Source organism: Cydia fagiglandana, chromosome 18, assembly GCF_963556715.1.
Source record: "Cydia fagiglandana chromosome 18, ilCydFagi1.1, whole genome shotgun sequence".
In the NCBI taxonomy this organism is placed as follows: domain Eukaryota; kingdom Metazoa; phylum Arthropoda; class Insecta; order Lepidoptera; family Tortricidae; genus Cydia; species Cydia fagiglandana.
This window is the reverse complement of record NC_085949.1, coordinates 12937876-12961055: the sequence shown is the minus strand read 5'-3', so window position 1 is coordinate 12961055 and position 23180 is coordinate 12937876. Positions and strand designations below refer to the sequence as shown.

The following is a 23180-nucleotide window of genomic DNA, read 5'->3' as shown; positions in this document are numbered from 1 at the left end:
AGCTTGCTGCTGACTTAAATCTTAGCAAACATTTATCTTTGTAGGTGACCAGTTTTTTTATACACGTAACTCAAAAAATACATAATGTTTTGCCGAATTCGTGGCATCTCTAATATTTATTTTAGTTTGTTATCAATAGGCATGGAATTTCATCGCACGGTAATACGTTGGCGAATTATGTAGTCTACATTAGCAATAAAATTAATACGAGTGTATTAATTCCTGCACATACTCTGTCATTTATTTAATTCTAAAACGCCTTTTAGCGGTTGTAATTAAAAATTAGATTCACAATAAAATTATTTTTCTATTAGATTACAAACTCATAGCTTTGACTATTTTAACATACATATTGTTTTTTTATAAAACGTAATAGATAGTACTGTAATATATAAATACTATGATAAATAAAACGTAATATAATTTGCAGTAATTAATTTACGATATTTCTTATCGAAATCTATTGGTGCGATATGAACTAGATAAAACCTACTTAAGTATTTCATTTAAGTAAAATATTATATATATATGTGTATATAATATTATCTTTAATTCTCAGTTGGTTTTCGGATGGACCCAGGTTCCATACAAAGATGCCCATGGTCCTTTGTCCTGGTTATCTAAATACTTAGGCGGAAAATGTTATAAGTACTGCCCGTAAGAATTCTCATTAAATTTCCCTTTAAAACATTTTTCAATAAGATTTAAACTCTTCATAATGTCAAATACCTACTTGGCTTATAAGGAATTAAACCCGATACGATTCGCTGTAATATCAATTTGATTTTATTTAAATAAAAGCAGTCAAACCGTCAAATGAATAAATAAAACTTAAACAACGTTTGCTGTAGAAAAGTACGTATGAACAATTTTACCATCACAAACTACGCTAGAAAGACGTATTTGCTGTCGAGCGGAAGTATTTGCGAGGCATTTTTAAAGTATATACCTTGATAAAAATGATAATACTCGAAGGTACTAATTGTAAACACTACATATTATTGATAACATATGATGGTAATGCAATAATAAAGTATTATTTTAACCTTGGCGTTCGGTCAATATTTCGCGCGCAAAAAGCCACCTCCGCTCTCATTCCGGCAGCCACAAGCCTGCGCTTGCGGCTGACGGCTTTTACTTAGCGTAAAGGTGTCTTTCGGCGCGCGGGGAGCATGACGAAGGTTGGAGCATATACTGCGTTATAGACTAGTTAGGCGCACTTTCAACCATTTTAAAAGTTTGTTTGCGTTTAATACGACGTCCATACAAAATAAGAAGAACGTATAATAGTTATACGTTTCTAAAGACTATTATGGTGACGTAAAAAAGTTAAGTGATACTAGGCTAAAATGGCGTATGAGACATTTAAACAAAAAAAAATATTATACGATTTTTTAGACTAGTATCAGATCTAAAATTTTGCTAAAGATCCTAATCTTAAAGTGCGTATAGCGTCTTTTACGTATTTTTAGCCTAGTTTTTGGCTTATACGTTATTTTAGGCTAGATATGGTGGATAAGATTTTACGCAAACCAGAGCGTAAAGAAACGTATAGCTGCATATACGTTGTTTTAGCCTGGCTTTGTCAAATAGTCGCTTTTTAGACTAGGAACGAACGAAAATTAGTGCAAATACGGTCTTTTTACGATATTTTTCTCGAAAACTAAGCCACTTATCGGAAAACGGGCCAAAGTGGTCGATGCGTCTCGATCTCTACATTACGAATATCACAAAAAGTCCATTTTGGCAAAATGTCGAAAAACTGCCTTTTAGCTTAGGGCGGCAGAACTGGCCTGGAAACAAAGGTAAATTAAACAACAAATAGCCCGGCTTCACTTTTAATCCTCCTTTATACCTTCATTTTACAATATGTACATCATCTTTATCACAATTTGACAGTCATTACATACCTACATTTCCTACTATGTACAAAATTCGTTAAAAATATTCGCTATTAGGGATCGACCACAAGATTTTGACGCAACATTTCGTACACAGAATCGACAATAGCGCAACGAATATACATCTGTACGTCAAACGAAGATGTGAACTTATTTGACATGAAAGTGAAAGATATATATATTAAATAGGCCATATTATTCACTCGACGAATAGTTTTCTTATGTATTAAATAAACCTGACATTATTCACTCATAATGAAATTGTATACCTACTGTTATTTTTTGTCTTCTGTTTGTTTGTTTTACTTGTTATTTATATCTAGTTTTATTATTTTTATATCTATTGTTGTGACTTATTACAAGTAAAACTGTATTTTTACTTATAACAAACAAAATTTGATTGATTGTCGCTGCGTAAACGCTGCGTCAAGTATTTGTGGCCGGTCCTTTAATACCTAATTGTCTATACACAACTTTCTGGACCTGGTATTTCTTCTGCTATGAGATGTTCTCGCCTACTGAGCGTTGTGGTACCAGATTTGGTAGATGCTGCTATTGGTGAAACCAACTGTAACAAAAAACATAAATATGTACATTAAGTACATTGTGTTTCAGAACGCCAATAGAGCGCTTTTACCTAATGTTAACATTCCTCTTTCTCTTGTACAAACCTTAGATATCCGATAATTATATGATCTTTAATTTCGTGTTTTTATATTCCAGGCAAAACAATATTAAGATTAAGGAAACGTCAAAACTTATTTGTCTTGGAAATACAATTTTCATTTGACAAAACAAATATTCAAAATAGAATGGAATTGGGGACCTTTTTATAGAGGGCACCATTGTTTATAAATTATTCGTACAAATATTTGTGTGTCCAATTTACGTAAAATTGAATGTGACTCTGAAATGTGACCCGTTGCGGATGGTAGGTAGGTGAGATTATACCTACTTTCCGTACCCGGCATCGAAACATGGGCCCGATTCGGATTTTAAAATATACATCTATTAGATATCTTTTAGACATCACCAAGATACGATAACGATACGTTTGTCATATTTGACATTTGCGCGATTCTGGAGATACTCTTGAACGATTTCCACAGGATATGACTTAGAGATCCAATTCACATCTAATAGATATCTTACTCTATCTAACGTAAAAGTGACATTGGTTGCCCGAATTGCGCTGCAAAAGAGAACTAGTTGATATCTAAACTATAACGTATCTAGAATGGATCTAGTACGTGTCGTCTCTTGTGAATATCTTGAAGTTCGAATACGGCAGCATTTCTCATTCATACTTGCGTGATCGTAACCAAGAGGAGAGCATTAGTGAAATGGCCCCGGTCCTCTGTCTGGATTGAGGAAACTATAGGAAAAAGTATCGGTGATAGTTTGTCTTCTGCCCGAAATTTAAGGCCAGAATGCAACGGTTGCGTGAGCATCTATAGACGCGCACGTGCGCGTGCGCTAAATGTTAGATACATGCACGCACACGTCACGCAAGCGGTGTGCCGTCTCTCATAAGGATATGTATGTTACAACGCGCACGTGACCTTAATTGTTATTTCCTATTCCTATTATTCCTAATCGATTGATTGGTTAGATACTATAGATAAAGTTGACGTTTATTTCAAAGAAACTATCTATGTGTAACAATACATATTGAATATAAAAGAACTTATTAAAATAAACTAAAACTATAAACAAATTAAAATTAATACTAAAATAAAAGAAACTTACCTATAAAATAAGAACCTAATTATAAAAAGAATAACCCCTCTAGCAGGTCCGCCTGTGGCATGGTACCCATGAAATATGTACGTTAGACTTTAACGTCTGATTCTTACCGTGCGTGGCTCATCTTGCGTGACGCTCGCGCGCTCGCCCGTCGGCCACTCGTCCCGCAGGGCACCGTTCTTCACCGCCTCCGGACATCGCTTTGGAAGCGAATCGCCGTCTGAAAAGAAGTTACATTCATAGAAATTTTTACCTAAATAATCAGCCGTCTTGTATGCCTAGTAGGGAGTGCTCCCGGTACTGGTTTTCTATACAAATACAGTACCGATGAACCGGGAATTCCCGGATTTCGCATTCCCTAATACCTAGCACATGTTTGGCGCGACAGTATCTTGCGGCGAAATAGACTACCCGTCTTTTTCTAACTATGTTAATAAAAGAGGGACGCTGTAACTGGAGCCCTATTCAGATTTAACAATTTGTTATTGTTTTGAACTGGTTTTGATACGACCAAAGAGAATTTGAAATAGAGAGTTACTGTCATGGTAAATTATGTAGCTACAGTACATTTACTGCCATCTTTCGACAGAAGATTAAAACTGTTAGAACGCCATTTGACTTTGATGAATGATCAATCTTATTCTTAATCTTATTCTTTCACTGATATGTGTTAACTTGTTAAATATTAATATTAACGAAGTACCTAAATGTTATGTAAGCTACTGATTCTTTTTTTGTGATGTATTGTCTGATCCTAAATAAATAAATAAAAAATAACTGATTTTTGTTTCGCGCCTGTTCTGTCATTGTCAAACGTCACCTTGACGTTTGCGCTCATGGTGCTTAACTGCTTACGCCTGGGAGTGTGAGCACCGCGAGCGCCGTCCATTGACGTCATCAATAACGTCACGATATCTCATGTAAGCGCTATGAGCGTGAGTCGGTCCGACCGTGAGCGTGCTGTGAGCGCGTAATTCAAACCATAGCCCTAGTTTGAATACCTTCCCAGGGTTCCCTTAAAAAAGTAACTCATACAGTGTAAAGCTGTTATTTTTCGGTGCCGAAATAAGACTGCCTGCGATCAGACAGATGGCTTGTCAGCGCTTTGCTTAATCCTCGTCATAAAAAAAGCATTTATTATGAGGAAACAAAACTTTAAGCTTATTTTTTTGTACAAAACCAGACAGGTACAGTCAGCAGCACAAGTCTAAGGGGGCGAAGTGCTTTAAATGAACTTAGCACAACTTTATTGTTTAGACATAGGTTAGGTAGTTCAAGTCACATGCTCCTAGACACTAAACATTGTATAAAAATTAGATGCAAAGGATCACGCTAAAACGGCCCGGGTCAGGGCCGATGCTTCCGCCACATATTTTTCTATGACAGGTGATCGGTGATCACTTGATGCTTTTTATGAATAACTCAATAATCTACCGCCTGACGGACTTATAAAACTAATTATTTGATGGTTAATGAAAAATTGAACATTCCTAAGTAATTCTATCCGCAGCAAATACGTAAACAAAGGTATAGTTAATATTTAAAAAAAATATCGCGAAAACGTATTAAAAGCCCAAAGCTTTGTCCACATTGCCCCGTGTTTTTGACACCTGTCTAAATATAAACGAGCCTTTGATCTCGCCAGGATGCTGTATAGCTACATTGCGTAGAAACTTTAATGGAAACTAGGAGGGAAATGGGTTAGAAATATTAACCGGAATATTATAGGTAATTTAACTTTAGAGTGGCGTATTTTATTTTAATTAAAAGCGCAAATGGACCAAGAAGTTACGTACATACCTTTACTCTATATCTTTACCTAAGTTAAAAAATGTTTTGTTGTCCCAAAATTGTAAGTAAATACTTATTATCTTATCGTGCTATAACTATTTATTCTATATTCTTTTATTATCCTTAATAACAGAAGATTTTTTAGTAAAAATTGGTATTTAGCTTAATTATTATTATTCCATGATAATGTTGTGTACAATTATAATCGTAATGTAAGTAATGTATAAGTTGCTTATGTTAGAAATATGTTACAATGTTGTTTGCCTGCATTATGTTATTGTACCTATTAAAATAAAATAAAATAAAATATTATTGGGGGACAATCTTACACAAATCGACCTAGCCCCAAACTAAGCAAAGCTTGTACTATGGGTGCTAGGCGACGATATACATACGTATATAGATAAATACATACTTATATACATAGAAAACAGCCATGACTCAGGAACAAATCTGTGGCTCTAGTGAAAAAGGGTACAAGTCTCGCACAGATTAGGTGTAAAAGGGCATAAGTGTTACGTGGAACTTACACCCTTTTGCTCCTGCGCTACCTGAGACTTGTACCCTTATTCACTAGGGCCACAGAAATATCTATGTTCATCACACAAATAAATGCCCTTACCGCCCTTGCCAGACTGGTCCTCAGAGTTGATTGTGAAAGTTGAAGTAAATTTTGTATGTGTATGACTTATTAGTCTTCCTTATTGTATCATCACTACCGTCTTACATATATTGTACAGTGTGACTTGAAAGACGTAGGTAAAATGTAACCTAAATTTTTTAAACAGTATAAATTAAAAAAAAAGATATTCATCCCGGTACTATATTGAATTTCTGTCACCAATTTTTTCAACTATTTTCCTACTTCCGTGGTAGGTACGCAAGGAAATCATCAAAATGACTAGTTTCAAATTAAGATGGAGTATTAAATTATATTGTATAAAAAAATTATAGCAAATAAAAATATCCGAATTTACAAAAACAGACTATGCCATTTAGTTTCCTTAACTCTACCTACCCATATGCCGACAACACACGCACACACACAATTACAAGCGTAGAGAGTAAGTAAAGAAGTACAGTCATCAGCAATAGTATCTTACACAACTAGGGCCGCAAAAATATATGACGCGCTCTTATTGCGCTCCAAATAAGAACGTGTCACATATTTTGCGGCCCTAGTTGTGTAAGATACTATTGCTGATGACTGTACCTAAGTACGCTATGTAAATGTTGAGGACCTTGAACCCACTAACAAAATTGTGTTCAAACGTTAATTCGGTGCCGAATAAATTTGCCCATTTTTGTCTTTATACAGCCAGCATCAAAGTTCCGTATTTAAGATATCAGAAAGCAGTATTTGCTTAGGACGAGCTCGTGGTGTTGCCTGCGGTAACGAAATTATTCTATTTGTACGGAAAATTGGAATATTCACTTACTGATAATGATGATATTTTGATTTACTGTAAGAGAATTGGTGTACTAATTGGCAAACTTAATAATGATAACGGCTATAAAAAAAGGCTTATTTATTTTCTTGATTTCTCGTATAAGGGCAATACGGATAAGTTTAGCTGCGGGATAAGAATGTTTGGTCCTCACATTGGGGCATGTTAACACTTTGATTAGTATGGCTGGTCCTCACATTGAGGCATGTTAACACATTGATTAGTATGGCTGGTCCTCACATTGGGGCATGTTAACACATTGATTAGTATATGGCTGGTCCTCACATTGGGGCACGTTTTCATATAGGTAGATTATGTGTATTGAGGTTCATAAATTGACTACTTGCTACTTAGTTTGATGGCAAATATATGAACTCTCACTAAGTGTAAACAGGCCCCGGAATGAAGGCCAGTTACACTAAACACTTACCCGCTACCTATAATAACTCAAAAATACACTTTTGACAACCACAACAAATAAATGAAATGAAACGAATGGAAGGAAATGATTCAAAATGAAATGGGGCATTGTCTATGAAAAAGGACCTTACTGTCGATGGCGCTTACGCCGAACTGCGTCGCGCGGCATTTTAGTTATATCGGAGCATCGTTAATAATGGCGTAAGCGCCATCGATAATAATGTGCCTTTTCATAGATAACGTCATAAATAATTTATTAATGCATGTGAAGAATGGGTCAACAAATCTTACGATCAATATTTGGGGCATTATCTATAAAAAGGGACCTTATTGTCAATGGCGCTTACGCCGCACAGAGTCGCGCGGCATTGTATTTACATCGAAGCAACGTTAATAATGTCATAAACGCCTTCGACGGTCCCTTTTCATACATAACGTCACATCTAATGATGTACTTACCGGGCGGTGGATTCAATATATCCGGCTGCGCCTGTTTGGGCGGTTTCAGCGTGTACGCGACCACGTATTGCCCGTCGCCCGCGTTTAATTGCAGCTCGGGGGACTGTTGCTTCGTTGGTAATGCTGCCCTGTTGCGAAATATTAAATTATTAACTATAGCGCGTGACAGAGACTTCGCGCCCACGCGTGCGTTAGAAGGAGATGTCACGCCAACTGGGCGTCTGCCAATACAGCCAATTTAAGTAGACCCCGGCTCGCGTGTTAATAGACTAAGCCGCGGGTCAACTTATAGTGGGTCCGTGCACCGTCATGTTGTTGTGTGGCGTAGTCGCTGAGGGCGCTGCGCGTGAGTTCAGTTCGGTAGCCGACACCTTTGTGTATAAACGTATGCACGTATCCAACCCAACGCCCGATCATAACATTGATATTGATATTTTTTTAAACTTGTCATGGTCATGTAATAGAATATCACTTACTTTTTCCTCCGCAGCAAAAAGGCGATGAAGATGGCAGCGCATGTCCCGACGACCAAAGTGAGCGCGATCGCCCAGAACGTAGTAGCGGACACTCCCGCCATGATACTGTTAGCTCCATCTGTTGTATTTAGGAACTATAAGTAACAATAAAAAGTTGTGAGCGTACAGTCAGCAGCAGAAGTTGCTAAGCGGGCGAGGTGTTCAAAATTACCTTGACACACTCTTATTCTCTTAACAATAAAGTCACGTTAAGATAATTTTGAACACATGGCCTGCTTAAATAGCAGATTCTGCTGCTGACTGTACAGTCCTTAAATAAATAATAAACTAAAACTTTCAGGCGAAGGTTTAAAATATTGACACTAGTCCTTAAAGATTTTCCCAGAATTTGATAACAAACTTAATAAAATGACAACTTCGTAAGGTTATTAATTTCATATAGCTAATACAAAAATATATTCTAAGAAGTTTAATATTATCAAGTTTCCAACAAGCAAAGCCAAGTAATCAACCAACTTTTAAAGTAGACTTAATTATTTAAACACGTTTATCTGCCCTGCTTTAAATTACTTCAAGTAGATTGTAATTAAGAACATAAAACTTAATTGCCTTTTTAAAAATGATTTTTTCTCTTACAAAGGATTCCTTGAGAATAAAGATGTTAAGAGCCTGAGCTTTGCCTTGGCTTTATAAACATCTATACCGGCTGTCAAGTCAGTCTCAAAAGTCTAGTGCTTCAATTCATCTTAAAATTTTTCATAGTTCCACAAGGCTAAATATGACTCACGCTAGACCGGGCCGGGGCCGGGCCGGAGCTTCCTGCGCTTCGTTTCCTCTTCGTCTTATTTTACCCTTGTTTTATGTTTACCCACCTCACCCTAACTCATATGATTTGTTTTTGTCGTATTCGGAAAACAACAACATCAAACTAATATATTTTAATGCCTTGTTTGTTTCATTAATAACATACCGGTTCTTCTCTCAGGATCACGGTAAGCGAGTGAATGCAGGGTGATCCGATCAGAGTTCCCCTTGTCATTCCTGGAGTGGACTGTCAGTTGCAAGCTACCACCGATTGACCACAGCGCCCCGATTGGCACCAGGAATATCGCCACGCCATCTAGGAACAAATATTCAACTTTATAGTACAGTCGAGTTTAGAAACACCTTTACAAAAAATCCCAAAAATATGTTTACAGATTGACAGTTAAATAAGGTCATAAAATTGCACAACGGGTCTTCGTCGTTCATCGCGTATTTAAGTTACGTCGATGGTAACTCTTAAAAATTAAATACGCGATTAAGTCCCGTTGTGCAATTTTGACAATGTTTAAAAATCGTGAAAGTTAAATTCAGTGTTTGACAATAAGGTCGTATTTATGTGTGGAAACTAAACTAAGGTAACTGAATATCAGTTAAGTTGAACTCACCGGTTTCATTAGCCGTAACGACTTATCGCGACTGGCCACTGCCGATGTCCACAGCCTCTAAAAGCACAAGCTGCGGTATCGGAACCACACATCGGGTCACGAGACTATCGTCAAAGTCTTGGCTCGAGTCCTCGATCCAGTTCAATTCATTGCCGGTGGAAACTAAGGTAAGGTAGCTGAATATCAGCCAAGTTCAACTCACCAGTCTCATTAGCCGTAACGACGAATCGCGACTGGCCACTGCCGATATCCACAGCCTCCAAAACCACAAGCTGCGGTAGCCCTCCATCGTAGCCCGCCACACATCGGAACACGACTGTCGCCGACGTCTTGGCTCGAGTCCTCAATCCAGTTAGAACCGTTGCCGGTGGAAACTAAGGTAAGGTAGCTGAATATTAGCCAAGTTGAACTCACCAGTCTCATTAGCCGTAACGACGAATCGCGACTGGCCACTGCCGATGTCCACGGCCTCCAAGACCACAAGCTGCGGTAATCCTCCATCATACCCCGCCACGCAGCGGATCACAAGACTGTCGCCGACGTCTTGGCTAGTGTCTTCGATCCAGTTCGAACCGTTGCCGGTGGAAACGGTGCAGTTGCGAGGTGGCGAGGGTTTTGCTGGTGAAAACGGGAGTTGCTTAGAATAACAAAAACGTGAAGGTACCGCAGTGAAGCCATTTTAAGTATGTCATTATTGTAAAAGCAGAATAAATGAAGATCGTATTTTGAACAATCATGACGGCCATTGACGGCATTAGGGAACCAAATAGGTATGTGTCTAGGCAGGCTTTAATATTCGTAGGTGAGTCGTATTAAGGTATTAGTCTAGAGACATTGAACGTTGCATTTTAAACTTGAAACTTAACTAAAAACTATTTGGGGTTCCTCCGACTGAAGAGTCCGGGCACAAAAAACTACTTAAAAGAACAAAAATAGTTTGTAAATCAACTGCGAATAGTCAGCATTAGAAGTGGTGGATGAGACTACACTTCAAAAATGGAACAACCCAAAGTCCAGTCATCAGTCTGGACTGACTAGTCATCAATCCTTTCTAAAAAGCGAAAAATTTTTGGCGCGTTGTTTAATTCGCTTTTGTATGTTGACGATAGACTGGTTTTAGAACATTTTGACTTGTTTTACAAAATAACAACTCTGAAAATCGTTTCTACATAAATTTGACTACATACCTGCTGGCACAATTTGGAAGACACAGGGTTTGGCTTGGATACCGACGCTGTTGGTACCCCGGCACGTCAGGGCGCCGTAGTCCCTCTCGCTTGCCGGCGTGTATCGCAGCTCACTTATACTACTGTTCACTGTACCTGAATGAGAAAAAAATATGGTAGGTAGGTACATAATACCAGCGACGGAATATAGAGGCCCCGTGCATAAACTATAGGGGGCAGCATAGGAGCCGTCAGATTTTAGGCGCGAGGCGTAAATGTGTCGTGTATGCTTCCGATGAAGCCCACAAGATGGCAGAACCTACTGTACAAGGAAACGTACTGACGAGAACGCTTTGGCAATGTACATGTGCACATATGTTTCTGATTTTGACCACAAGATGGCAGATCCTCCTCACGCACGGTCCCTATAGACTTTTATAGACGAAGCTCTCAATACATTTTTAGTTTGTAAAACGACCCGTATATGACTGACACTTATCTGACACATAACTATCATTTTATATCCGTAAACATATCCCGCCTAGGCTAAATCTTTGAATATTACCCAATACTCGGAAGTTTTTAAGCACTGAGCACTCGAATGCCTACCAACACGAGGGAGAACCTAACGAGCTGCAGAATAAAGGATGACTCATGCTAGACCGGGCCGGTGCAGCGCCGGAGTTTCCGGCGGTTCGTTTTCAATTAAAAGCACCACGTGATTACCGATCAGCCGTTATAGAAAATGACATGTAGGATGCCTCGGCCCGGGCACGGCCCGTGAGTCATTATGAGTAATATTTAACTCACCATATCTTGCAGGAGACACGTTGAAGCTCTCGCCACTATTATTGAACTCCCACAGAAAGTTTACATCAGCGGGGTCCGCGTGCACGGAGCAGCGCACGTGCAAAGCCTCGTCCAACGCCGCGCCCACCACTTGCGGCGACGACTCTGCGCATACTGGCGCGTCTGTGGAAAGCAAAGTCACCTTACCTACGTGATTATAAAAACTGCTGGCACCATCTCGTTTGTTTTTCTTTATGGCCCATCCTCTTTATAGCGTACTTAAAAGTAATTGTAACTGTGTGTGGTCGCAAACATAGTAATGACCACGTAGAAAAAGTGCCAATGAAGGATTTAAGGACCAATGGATTAAAGACTTTATGAACAAGTTATGAAAAGTCCAATAATTGATCCAGGGCCACGCCTGGATGCCTAGCCAATGTGACAATCGTTTGTGCTACGGCAACGAAGCGCTTTGTGTCTTATCACTCTTCTGTATTAGTGCGTCAGTGACAATTGCGTTTCGTTTGCTACTGAGTGTAAACGATTGGCATGTTGGATATGCGCCCTGGCACACAAGACTACCCTGAGACTGGTCATTTAGAGTCTTAGAGAATTTAACCAAACGGAGTGGTTATTCACAGGCGTTCCCCTCTGTCGAAAATAGGCGGCCAATGGTCAACCACATGTCAACCACATGTATGGACTGACGTTTATCTGACATGACATGGCTATGTTTACGTTACATATTTGACGACCGGTCTGGCCTAGTGGGTAGTGACCCTGCCTGCGAAGCCGATGGTCCTAGGTTCGAATCCCAGTAAGGGCATTTATTTGTATGATGATACAGATATTTGTTCCTGAGTCATGGGTGTTTTCTATGTATTTAAGTATTCGTATATTATATACTAGCTGTGCCCGCGGCTCCGCCCGCGTGGAATTCGGTTTGCGTCAGTAAGCTGCTAAATATATAAAAAATAGTAACTTACATTACGCTGTATTTTTTTATTCAAAAAATTATAACATTTATAATTTCCTGCATGATAATTTCTTAAAATAATTCTATCTTATTGTTTCATACTTTTTAGAGCGCGATTTGTAGTAGTCCGACTACGCCCGACTCTTTTAGTATGAGAAAGTCGAAGTCGCCTAGCTTTGGACCGCGTGTAGTGCGCCACATACGTCGGGCAATTCCCGACTCTTTTAGTACCTATGAGGGCGCCGAAGGAGCCCGGCTTTGGAACGCATTCAGCGCGCCACGTGCGTCGGGCTTAGCCCGACGCTTTGAGTATGAGGGTGCCTTCGGTTCCCAACTTTGGCAAGCGTACAGTGTGACACGTACGTCGGGTTTACGCCCGACGCTTTGTGTATGAGGGAGGCGCCCGGCTTTGGAACGCGTACAGCGTATCACGTACGTCGGTCTACGCCCGACATTTTTAGTATGAAGGCGCCGAAGGCGCCCGGCTTTGGAACGCGTACAGCGTGCCACGTGCGTCAGTCTACGCCCGACACTTTGAGTATGAGGGTGCCTTCGGCGCCCAACTTTGGTAAGCGTTTGGTGTCACGTACGTCGGTATACGCCCGACTCTTTTAGTATGAGGGCGCCGAAGACGTCCAGCTTTGAAACGCGTACGTTACGCCCGACGCTCTGAGTATGAGGGCGCCGGAGGCGCCCGGCTTTGGAATGCGTACAGCGTGTCACGTACGTCGGTCTACGCCCGACACTTTTAGTATGAGGGTGCCGTAGGCGCCCGGCTTTGGAACGCGTACAGCGCGCCACGTACGTCGGGCTACTCCCGACGCTTCGAGTATGAGGGCGCCGAAGGCGCCCGGCTTTGGAACGCGTACAGCGCGACACGTACGTCGGGTTAAGTCCGAAGCAGTGCCGGATTAAGATATTTTGATGCCCTAAGCATTTCTAGACCATGGTGCCTCCTCTTCCTAGGGTCATTAAGATTACATTATTTTTTTTGGTAAATTGAGTGAAGTTCATTGCAACATTACAGCTGAGAATGGAAATCAGTTACATCATTTTATCACGAAAATTGACAGTGCCGCAGCAGTAATGTTGCAACAGAGTACCTAATGCTGCTGCATTCGCCACCCGAATGTCACCTTTATCATATATTAGGTGAGAATGTAATTGAAAACGCGAGCGAAGCGAGCGGGAAAATTTTTCGATATAAAAACGCAATTTGATAGACAGTTGTACATTTTTACTTTTAGTATGGAAATCAGTCACATCATTTTATCACGAAAATTGACAGTGCTGCAGCAGTAACGTTGTAACAGAGAAATGCTGCTGCAGTCGCCACCCGAATGTCACCTTTATCATACCTTAGAAAGTTATTAAAAACGCGAGCGAAGCGAGCGCGAAAATTTTTCGATATAAAAAACGCAATTTTACTTTTAGTCCCAACCAGGCGCGAATCCAGGATTTCATACAAAGAAGGGATGGGACAGTTTTCTATCAGCCTAGCTTCGCATAGGGCTCGATATTTAAGGGTCTCAGCCAGGTTGTTTTCATGCATAAAAGATGCAAGCCTCGCATAAGACCTAACGCCGAACCACAAAAGAGTGGGTTGAAATCGAATCTATGCATGTAATCACGACTCTTCTGCTACCGATTGTTTCCCAAAAAATTACGCGCCATTATTTTTGCAAATTAGCTTTTGGACAGCTAAAAAAAAATCGTGTGGTAAAAACGATGTGTCTGTCCCTAATATTAACATTTGTTCTACTTTTTCAACCTGGCATTTTGGTGCACCCCCTGAACGATGGTGCCCTATGTAAGTACGTGCTTGTTTTGCTTATTGGTTAATCCGGCACTGGTCCGAAGGTTTGACTATGGCTACGGCTTTGGTAAGCGTACAGCGTGTCACGTACGTCGGGCTAAGGTTAAGGCATTCAGAAGTTAAGGTGTAATAAAGAAACTCAGATAAATAAATATATACCTACATACAAACACGAACGCTGAAAACACAATACACTCTCTCTCTCTTTTTTTTCGGGTAGTCGTGAAAAAGATGGCACTGTGCAATGAGGGCTAATTAATTAACTGTCGTTTAATTTTGTTGTATATTATTAAATCGACATAATTATTCAGTTAAATTTGTTGATGTCTGTACCCCCTCATCTAAACTTAGAGTTAATTTGGCAAAAACCTTACACGGTGGCTTTCATGTCACTACGTATTAAATTCAGCGCCATCTGTTAGTTTACCAGGGTACTCAATAGTGGTAGCACATATTTGAAAAAAGTTTGCCCCTCCTTCCTACGTAGCGCCATAAGATTCAGGGGCAAACTTAAATCAAGCGATTGTTGTAGCTACCGGGGGGTTTTAAGGGTTGAATTTTTATAGCCTATAACCTGGCCGGAGATTTTCTCGACAGATTAGTAAAGTTTGCATCAAAATCCGTTCAGCCGTTTTCACGTGATGCGCGTTCAAATAAACAGACAAACAGATAAACAGATAAACAGACAAACAGACAAAAATTCTAAAAACTGTTGGAACGTGTTCTGTTATCGATTCTAAGTATCCCCAGCCAACTTTTTTTTAAATATCTTCCATGTACAGACTTTCGACCCTCTACAAGCTTTATTATATGTATAGATATCGTTGTCTGAGTACCCACAACACAAGCCTTCTTGAGCTTACTGTGGGACTTAGTCAATCTGTCTAAGAATGTCCTATAATATTTATTTATTTATTTATATACATTTGAGGTGCCCCTCCCCCGCAAAAAACGGCAGACTATTTTGTACCTAAAATTATAGACATGGCGTCTCCGAAGATAAAGGCTCGTCAATTTGCGTGTTCAAGCACTCTTGCAAGTGGGTAAGCTTGAAGATACTTATACATAATATTTATATATGTACTCGCTTTCAAATATTTGTATAATTTCGATTTAAATAGAATTTGAACATAAATTATCAAGGTGTTTTGACAAGACAATGTAAGCTTTGGAGTATTCTTCTTCTTCCTGGCCTTATCCCGGCATTTTGCCACGGCTCATGGGAGCCTGAGCCAGAGGGGAAACTAGGCCTTATTGGGATTAGTCCGGTTTCCTCACGATGTTTTCCTTCACCGAAAAGCGACTGGTAAATATCAAATGATATTTCGTACATAAGTTCCGAAAAACTCATTGGTACGAGCCGGGGTTTGAACCCGCGACCTCCGGATTGAAAGTCGCACGCTCTTACCGCTAGGCCACCAGCGCGTTATAAGCTTTGGAGTATTACTATTAATTACAACAATATTCTGTTATCCCCTCAGCTGTGGGAGATGAATATGGCCGCTCCCCCTCATCTGTGGCAGCCTAAGGGGTCTGCTCCACAGACAGGGTTTCTAGATCCACGTGCAAGTGGAAAATTGCGATTTATTCTGTTTTTTACAATGATACAGTCATTCGTTTGTATTTTTTCTGCCCTTTATTTAATTATCTAACTGCTACTTAAAATTACGACCATTAAACTAACATAAAATAACTGTACAGTCGAATTCAAATTATAGGTACCGAAATGTATCTTTCATTTTCTATTGTAATAAAAAAAAAACAGTTTTTAGGCGTATCTGTTACTCTAATTATGTACATAATGTAATAATACACATCAAAAAAACATAAAATGTCAGGCTTATCAATTAAATACATGAAATATACCATTTGAAAACTTTATTGAAATTATGTCTGCCCTAGAAATGGCGCACGTAAATAAGTTACTAATTACATGCATTGTGGAGTCCTACCACACCCTATGTAATAATTTTATACATAAATAAGAAATTTAAGTTGTAAACTATCTGTGGCCAAAATAATAGTAATGCAGGTGCAGTAGTTATATGGTAAAAAATGTTTAAAAAATGCTTTTATTTATTCATGCACCATTGATAGCCCACAAAATGTTGAAAAATCACAGCAACCAGCAGCCTTAATCCAAAGAAATTCCGTTTCTCAGGGTATTAATGAAACAATATTTAATAATAAATAATCGCACTTGTTCTTATTAAACAAAAAACATCTAAAAACTTGATCTGAAAACAAGACAAATATAGACCAAATCACATCTATATGGTTTGATTAATATGGACATACCTAGACCGTAAGAGCAATAAAGGGATATTTAACCCCTCAACTTTACTGTGGGAGCGCCTTTCAGGCGGTCATAAAATTGGCGGTTTATCTGTGGCTCAACCTGCCAGGTTCGCATAATTTGCGCCTAAACTTAAGGTAAAATATCAGTGAAACATATGTTTAACTCGCTCTGACGTATTTAATCGTGGAGTGAATGAAGCAAGACAGCTAGCAAGCGAACATTTGAATGATCAACGGTTGAAAAAGTCGTTAACTTTCGTCAGTCAAAAACAGCCACTGTGACGAGTAGGATGTTACGTGTTTTTTTATAGTAAAATTGTGGATTTTTATGGAGAAACCGTTAAAAAGCTGAGGGAATGTCAGTAAACTTTTGTTAATATTATGTTTGGGTGTGTTTTTAGAATAATATAAGTGCTAAAGGTGTGAAGAAATGACATGCCAAGTCATAGCCGAAAATTTCTTACTCGGTTTCTTATTATTTGTACCTATAAGTTTTACTATGTCTCAAAACAATCATAATATGTCGTAGTTCATATAGATTATATTAAATACAATGAAATTAGTTTAAAATCTGTTTAAAGTGAATAATAGCTATCAAACTAAATAACGGTCGGCACATAACCTCTCGGGCTGTCGCAACAGACTGGACGAGCACCTGCCAGGCTGTCGCCACAGACGGCGCTGTCATGTTACTAACGCACGTTTGCATAGCATGGACATTCCACTTACTAACTAATTCTACGATACTTCTCTTTCCACATCGGCTATAATAACACAGCTCAGCGCAACTGTAATGAGTGAGAGCAAGGGCTGGACATTTAATTTGTAAGATTATAGTTTGGTCCATGAAGTCTTTATACTGAGATTGACGAGTATAAAATTTTTAATATAAATTAATTATGCAAGGGTTTTAATATGGGTACTAGGCGACAGTGATGATGATGATGATAATAATAATGATGGTGGTGGGGTTTGCTATTAAGATTTTAGGTGTTACTCTTCACACATTCTGAAATATCCCTTTATTGCTCTTACGATCTAGGTATGTCCATATTAATCAAACCATATAGATGTGATTTGGTCTATATTTGTCTTGTTTTCAGATCAAGTTTTTAGATGTTTTTTGTGTAATAAGAACAAGTGCGATTATTTATTATTAAATATTGTTTCATTAATATCCTGAGAAACGGAATTTTTTTGGATTAAGGCTGCTGGTTGCTGTGATTTTTCAACATTTTGTGGGCTATCAATGGTGCATGAATAAATAAAAGCATTTTTTAAACATTTCTTATGCATGCGGTCCACAATGCATGTAATTAGAAACTTATTTACGTGCGCCATTTCTAGGGCAGACATAATTTCAATAAAGTTTTCAAATGGTATATTTCATGTATTTAATTGATAAGCCTGACATTTTACGTTTTTTTGATGTGTATGATTACATTATGTACATTATTAGAGTAACAGATACGCCTAAAAACTGTTTATTTTTTTATTACAATAGAAAATGAAAGATACATTTCGGTACCTATAATTTGAATTCGACTGTACAGTTATTTTATATTAGTTTAATGGTCGTAATTTTAAGTAGCAGTTAGATAATTAAATAAAGAGCAGAAAAAATACAAACTATAGACTGTATCATTGTAAAAAACGGAATAAATCGCAATTTTCCACTTGCACGTGGACCTAGAAACCCTGTCTGTGGAGCAGACCCCTTAGGCTGCCACAGATGAGGGGGAGCGGCCATATTCATCTCCCACAGCTGAGGGGTTAAGAATGTGTGAAGAGTAACACCTAAAATCTTAGTAGCAAACCCCACCACCATCATTATTATTATCATCATCATCATCATCATCATCACTGTCGCCTAGTAAAAGCTTTGCATAATTAATTTATATTAAATTTTTTATACTCGTCAATCTCAGTATAAAGACTTCATGGACCAAACTATAATCTTACAAATTAAATGTCCAGCCCTTGCTCTCACTCATTACAGTTGCGCTGAGCTGTGTTATTATAGCCTATGTGGAAAGAGAAGTATCGTAGAATTAGTTAGTAAGTGGAATGTCCATGCTATGCAAACGTGCGTTAGTAACATGACAGCGCCGTCTGTGGCGACAGCCTGGCAGGTGCTCGTCCAGTCTGTTGCGACAGCCCGAGAGGTTATGTGCCGACCGTTATTTAGTTTGATAGCTATTATTCACTTTAAATAGATTTTAAACTAATTTCATTGTATTTAATATAATCTATATGAACTACGACGTATTATGATTGTTTTGAGACATAGTAAAACTTATAAAAATAATAAGAAAACGAGTAAGAAAATTTCGGCTATGACTTGGCATGTCATTTCTTCACACCTTTAGCACTTAAATTATTCTAAAAACACACCCAAACATAACATTAACAAAAGTTTACTGACATTTCCTCAGCTTTTTAACGGTTTCACCATAAAAATCCACAATTTTACTATAAAAACACGTAACATCCTACTCGACACAGTGGCTGTTTTTGACTGACGAAAGTTAACGACTTTTTCAACCGTTGAACATTCAAATGTTCGCTTGCTAGCTGTCTTGCTTCATTCACTCCACGATTAAATATGTAAGAGCGAGTTAAACATATGTTTCACTGATATTTTACCTTAAGTTTAGGCGCAAATTATGCGAACCTGGCAGGTTGAGCCACAGATAAACCGCCAATTTTATGACCGCCTGAAAGGCGCTCCCACAGTTGAGGGGTTAAGAAGCGAACCCTATTTTTCTTCAAGAGCTTATAGTTGATCCAATCAATATTCCGAGCAAAGTTTGTTTGTTACTTTTGAGTTCCCGGCCTCCAAACTTTGAGAATCTATTACCAAGTCACTGAACTCATGTGAAGCTTTGTAGCGTCTGTATAAATATATACTTAAATACTTAATTATCTCTCGTTTCTTGATTAATGCCTTTAGCTCAAATTAGGTTACAGGCGATAACGATTTCATATTTTTAGGGTTCCGTACCCAAAGGGTAAAACGGGACCCTATTACTAAGACTTCGCTGTCCGTCCGTCCGTCCGTCCGTCCGTCCGTCCGTCCGTCTGTCTGACACCAGGCTGTATGTCACGAACCGTGATAGCTAGACAGTTGAAATTTTCACAGATGATGTATTTCTGTTGCCGCTATAACAACAAATACTAAAAACAGAATAAAATAAAGATTTAAATGGGGCTCCCATACAACAAACGTGATTTTTAACCAAAGTTAAGCAACGTCGGGAGTGGTCAGTACTTGGATTTGTGACCGTTTTTTTTTTGCTTTTTTGTTTTTTATTTTGCATTATGGTACGGAACCCTTCGTGCGCGAGTCCGACTCGCACTTGCCCGGTTTTTTGTATCGTATTTTATTAACATCAAGTCTCTACTCCTTTTGCATTTAATTTTCAGATTTAACTAGACTCTTCCCATAAAAAAAAAATATTTCCATAACAAATTTTCCAAACATTTATAGTCATATTTGTTTTATTACACCAAAAACATCATTATTACGAACAAACCAATAAATCCAGAAACCCAAACACCATTTTTAACTCGTAAAAAGTGTATAAATCAAATGCGGTACCATCCCCGGCTGTAATTATTTCGCCTCCTCACGTGGCCGGCTAACCCCAATGAAAGAAGTAAGGCCATACATTTACCTCGACATGGAGTTACTGCTTTTTAGGGTTCCGTACCCAAAGGGTAAAACGGGACCCTATTACTAAGACTTCGCTGTCCGTCCGTCCGTCCGTCCATCCATCCGTCCGTCCGTCCGTCCGTCTGTCACCAGGCTGTATCTCACGAACCGTGATAGCTAGACAGTTGAAATTTTCACAGATGATGTATTTCTGTTGCCGCTATAACAACAAATACTAAAAACAGAATAAAATAAAGATTTAAATGGGCTCCCATACAACAAACGTGATTTTTGACCAAAGTTAAGCAACGTCGGGAGTGGTCAGTACTTGGATGGGTGACCGTATTTTTTTTGCTTTTTTTTCTTTTTTTGCATTATGGTACGAAACCCTTCGTGCGCGAGTCCTACTCGCACTTGCCCGGTTTTTTTCCCGAGAGAATCAGACCGGCCAGAATGTCCGCGGAAGGAAGCTATTCGATGCGCCAATATAGAATTGTATAATTAATCTTAAACCCGGACGTCCTTCTTGATTTACATTGTGCCCGCTTGTAGGGTACGGAATTCGCGCACAACAATGTGAATTTAAATTATCGGAATAATTTTCTTTAAAAGTTACCATCAAACTCGATTCTCCGTACAAACGTAGTTATTACGCTCTCATTTTAAAACGACTATTAGCTATAGATTGCTTTGAAACTTTGAACTTACAATAATAAGATAAGGTATATATTTCTACATAGTGTTGTAAGTAGTTTATATAGCTTTAGATACCATAGTAAAAAATAACAGGGAATTTAAGTCTTTTTATAAAAAAAATACTTAATAACAAAACTACCGTGAGAAACAGCCATATTAAATATATTAAGAACGGATCACATACGTATTTGAAGTCGAAAAAGGGCTCGACATGTTTCACTCCGTACCGAGAAGTGTCATCAGGAGCTTATTAATTTGTTTTTGCTCTATTTCGTTTGTTTTATAAACTGGAGCTATATAAACTAATTACAGGACTAGATATAGGTACCTCATGTCATTCTATGTGCAAAGTTTTATTACAATCCAACGCGTAGTTTTAAAATTAAGAACGATACTCAGTTTGTATGGGAAGGTGAAATTTGGCCGAGCTTGCTGAGGACTCTTAAAGGCCTTCTTTACTCGAAACTAACCATCTAAATTGCGCTTACAAACATTTTAACATCAACTGAAATGTCTCGTAGCCTTGGAGCCGCCATTAACAGGCGAGGCGTTCCCCTCTGTCGAAAATAGGCGGCCAATGGTCAACCACATGTCAACCATATGTATGGACTGACGTTTATCTGACATGACGTACCTATACATTTGATGTGCCCCTCCCCCGCAAAAAACGGCAGACTATTTTGTACCGAAAATTTTAGACATGGCGTCTCCGTTGGTTATATCCTCTAAGCTCGTAGCTGTCAGCAAAAACACTATGTTAATCCACTTTGTATTTCTTGAAACGTAACTTTCTTTATTTTTATTCGAAGCTCTGATTTCTCTCTCGAATAAAAATAAGTTTGGAATAAAAAGCTACGGCAAATCTCAGTTTGGACTTCATAAACAATACAAGTTTTTATTGCTCGTTGTAAAAGGAATTTCCGTAATGGCTACAAGAATGGAACAAATAAAACGGACAATGAACGTGCAAATGTTTTCGTTTTTGAAATGTATTCAACACAAGCGCTAACTAAAGCAAAGCTCTATGATTTAAAGTGAGCCGCGGAACAGATTGCGCGACTACGAATCGCCGTAATATTAGGGGTGTAATTTCGATGATTTAGTGGCCTTACCGACTTTCCTCAGCAATTACTATGCGGACGGCCGGCGGAAGGAAGTGGGTAGATACATCGATCCGACCGCAATCATTTGAATAGGTACCTACTGCGGACATGGCGGTATTTATGGCACAGTAATTCATACTGCGCAGTGACATTTTACGGTTGCGATACATGTCACGGATACGTATTTGATGGTTATTACAGGAGAATGCAAATGATGTTGTCTAATAGGTGGGGTTTTGGTTTCCTGTGACGGGCGCTTTGTTACGCAGGTTGACGTTTGTTACGCATGCTACGTTTGTTTTGTTATGCGCCTACAGGATACCTTAGGTAATAATTTAATTAAAATGAAACCTTTTGTTCAGTCTCGAAATCTCCCGATTTGCTTGCTGCCACAGCGCTAGACTGAACTTATTTCAATACTAGTAGACTTCGCCTGCGTGGAATTAGTGACAGCAGCTAAAGTGGGTATAGCGCCCGGATAATGCTAATAGCAATCATTCAATTCGCGCATTGCTTACTTCAATGAATAGGCAATACATTAACTCTTTCAATTCCCTCCCCCTTTGCACTCTCTTCAGGGATGATTTCCGACATAAAAACTATCCTATGTCCTTCCCCGGGACACAAACTAGGTCTGTACCAAATTTCAACTAAATCGGTTTAGCTGTTTAAGCGTGAAGAGGTACTTAACAGACAAGCAGCCGACAGACACACACTTTCACCTTTATAATATTATAGTATGGGTATAGTTATTTTAGACACGTTTATACGGTACAGTGCATCTGGTTTCTTTGAGAGGTTTAAAGGCATTACTAGATATATAATACATATACATATATTATATATCTAGTAATGCATAAATGCTATGTATACTGCGTCTAGACTTAGATAGATTAATTATGATCCGGGAGAGGTGGTGCTTCCTGTCGTCATACAGTTTTTACTAGTACGGAGGAATCGTTTCCTACTCTCACGAACAACATGCTGTAATGTTAAAATTGTATTCAAAG

At 38.8% G+C, this 23180-nt stretch overlaps 1 protein-coding gene across 1 annotated transcript in view; it reads right to left on the bottom strand.

Moving 5' to 3' along the window:
- Window positions 1-1824: 1824 nt before the first annotated feature.
- The window catches only part of LOC134673182 (hemicentin-1-like), a 246486-nt gene continuing 225130 nt past the window's right edge, over window positions 1825-23180 (bottom strand). The window contains exons 12-19 of the mRNA XM_063531137.1: window positions 11648-11809; window positions 10859-10993; window positions 10086-10289; window positions 9212-9361; window positions 8242-8359; window positions 7766-7893; window positions 3758-3867; window positions 1825-2469 (exon numbers count right to left, since the gene is read on the bottom strand). Of these exons, the coding sequence (XP_063387207.1) occupies window positions 2365-2469; window positions 3758-3867; window positions 7766-7893; window positions 8242-8359; window positions 9212-9361; window positions 10086-10289; window positions 10859-10993; window positions 11648-11809 (1112 nt within the window). The 3' untranslated portion in view covers window positions 1825-2364. The remainder of the gene's footprint in view (window positions 2470-3757; window positions 3868-7765; window positions 7894-8241; window positions 8360-9211; window positions 9362-10085; window positions 10290-10858; window positions 10994-11647; window positions 11810-23180) is intronic.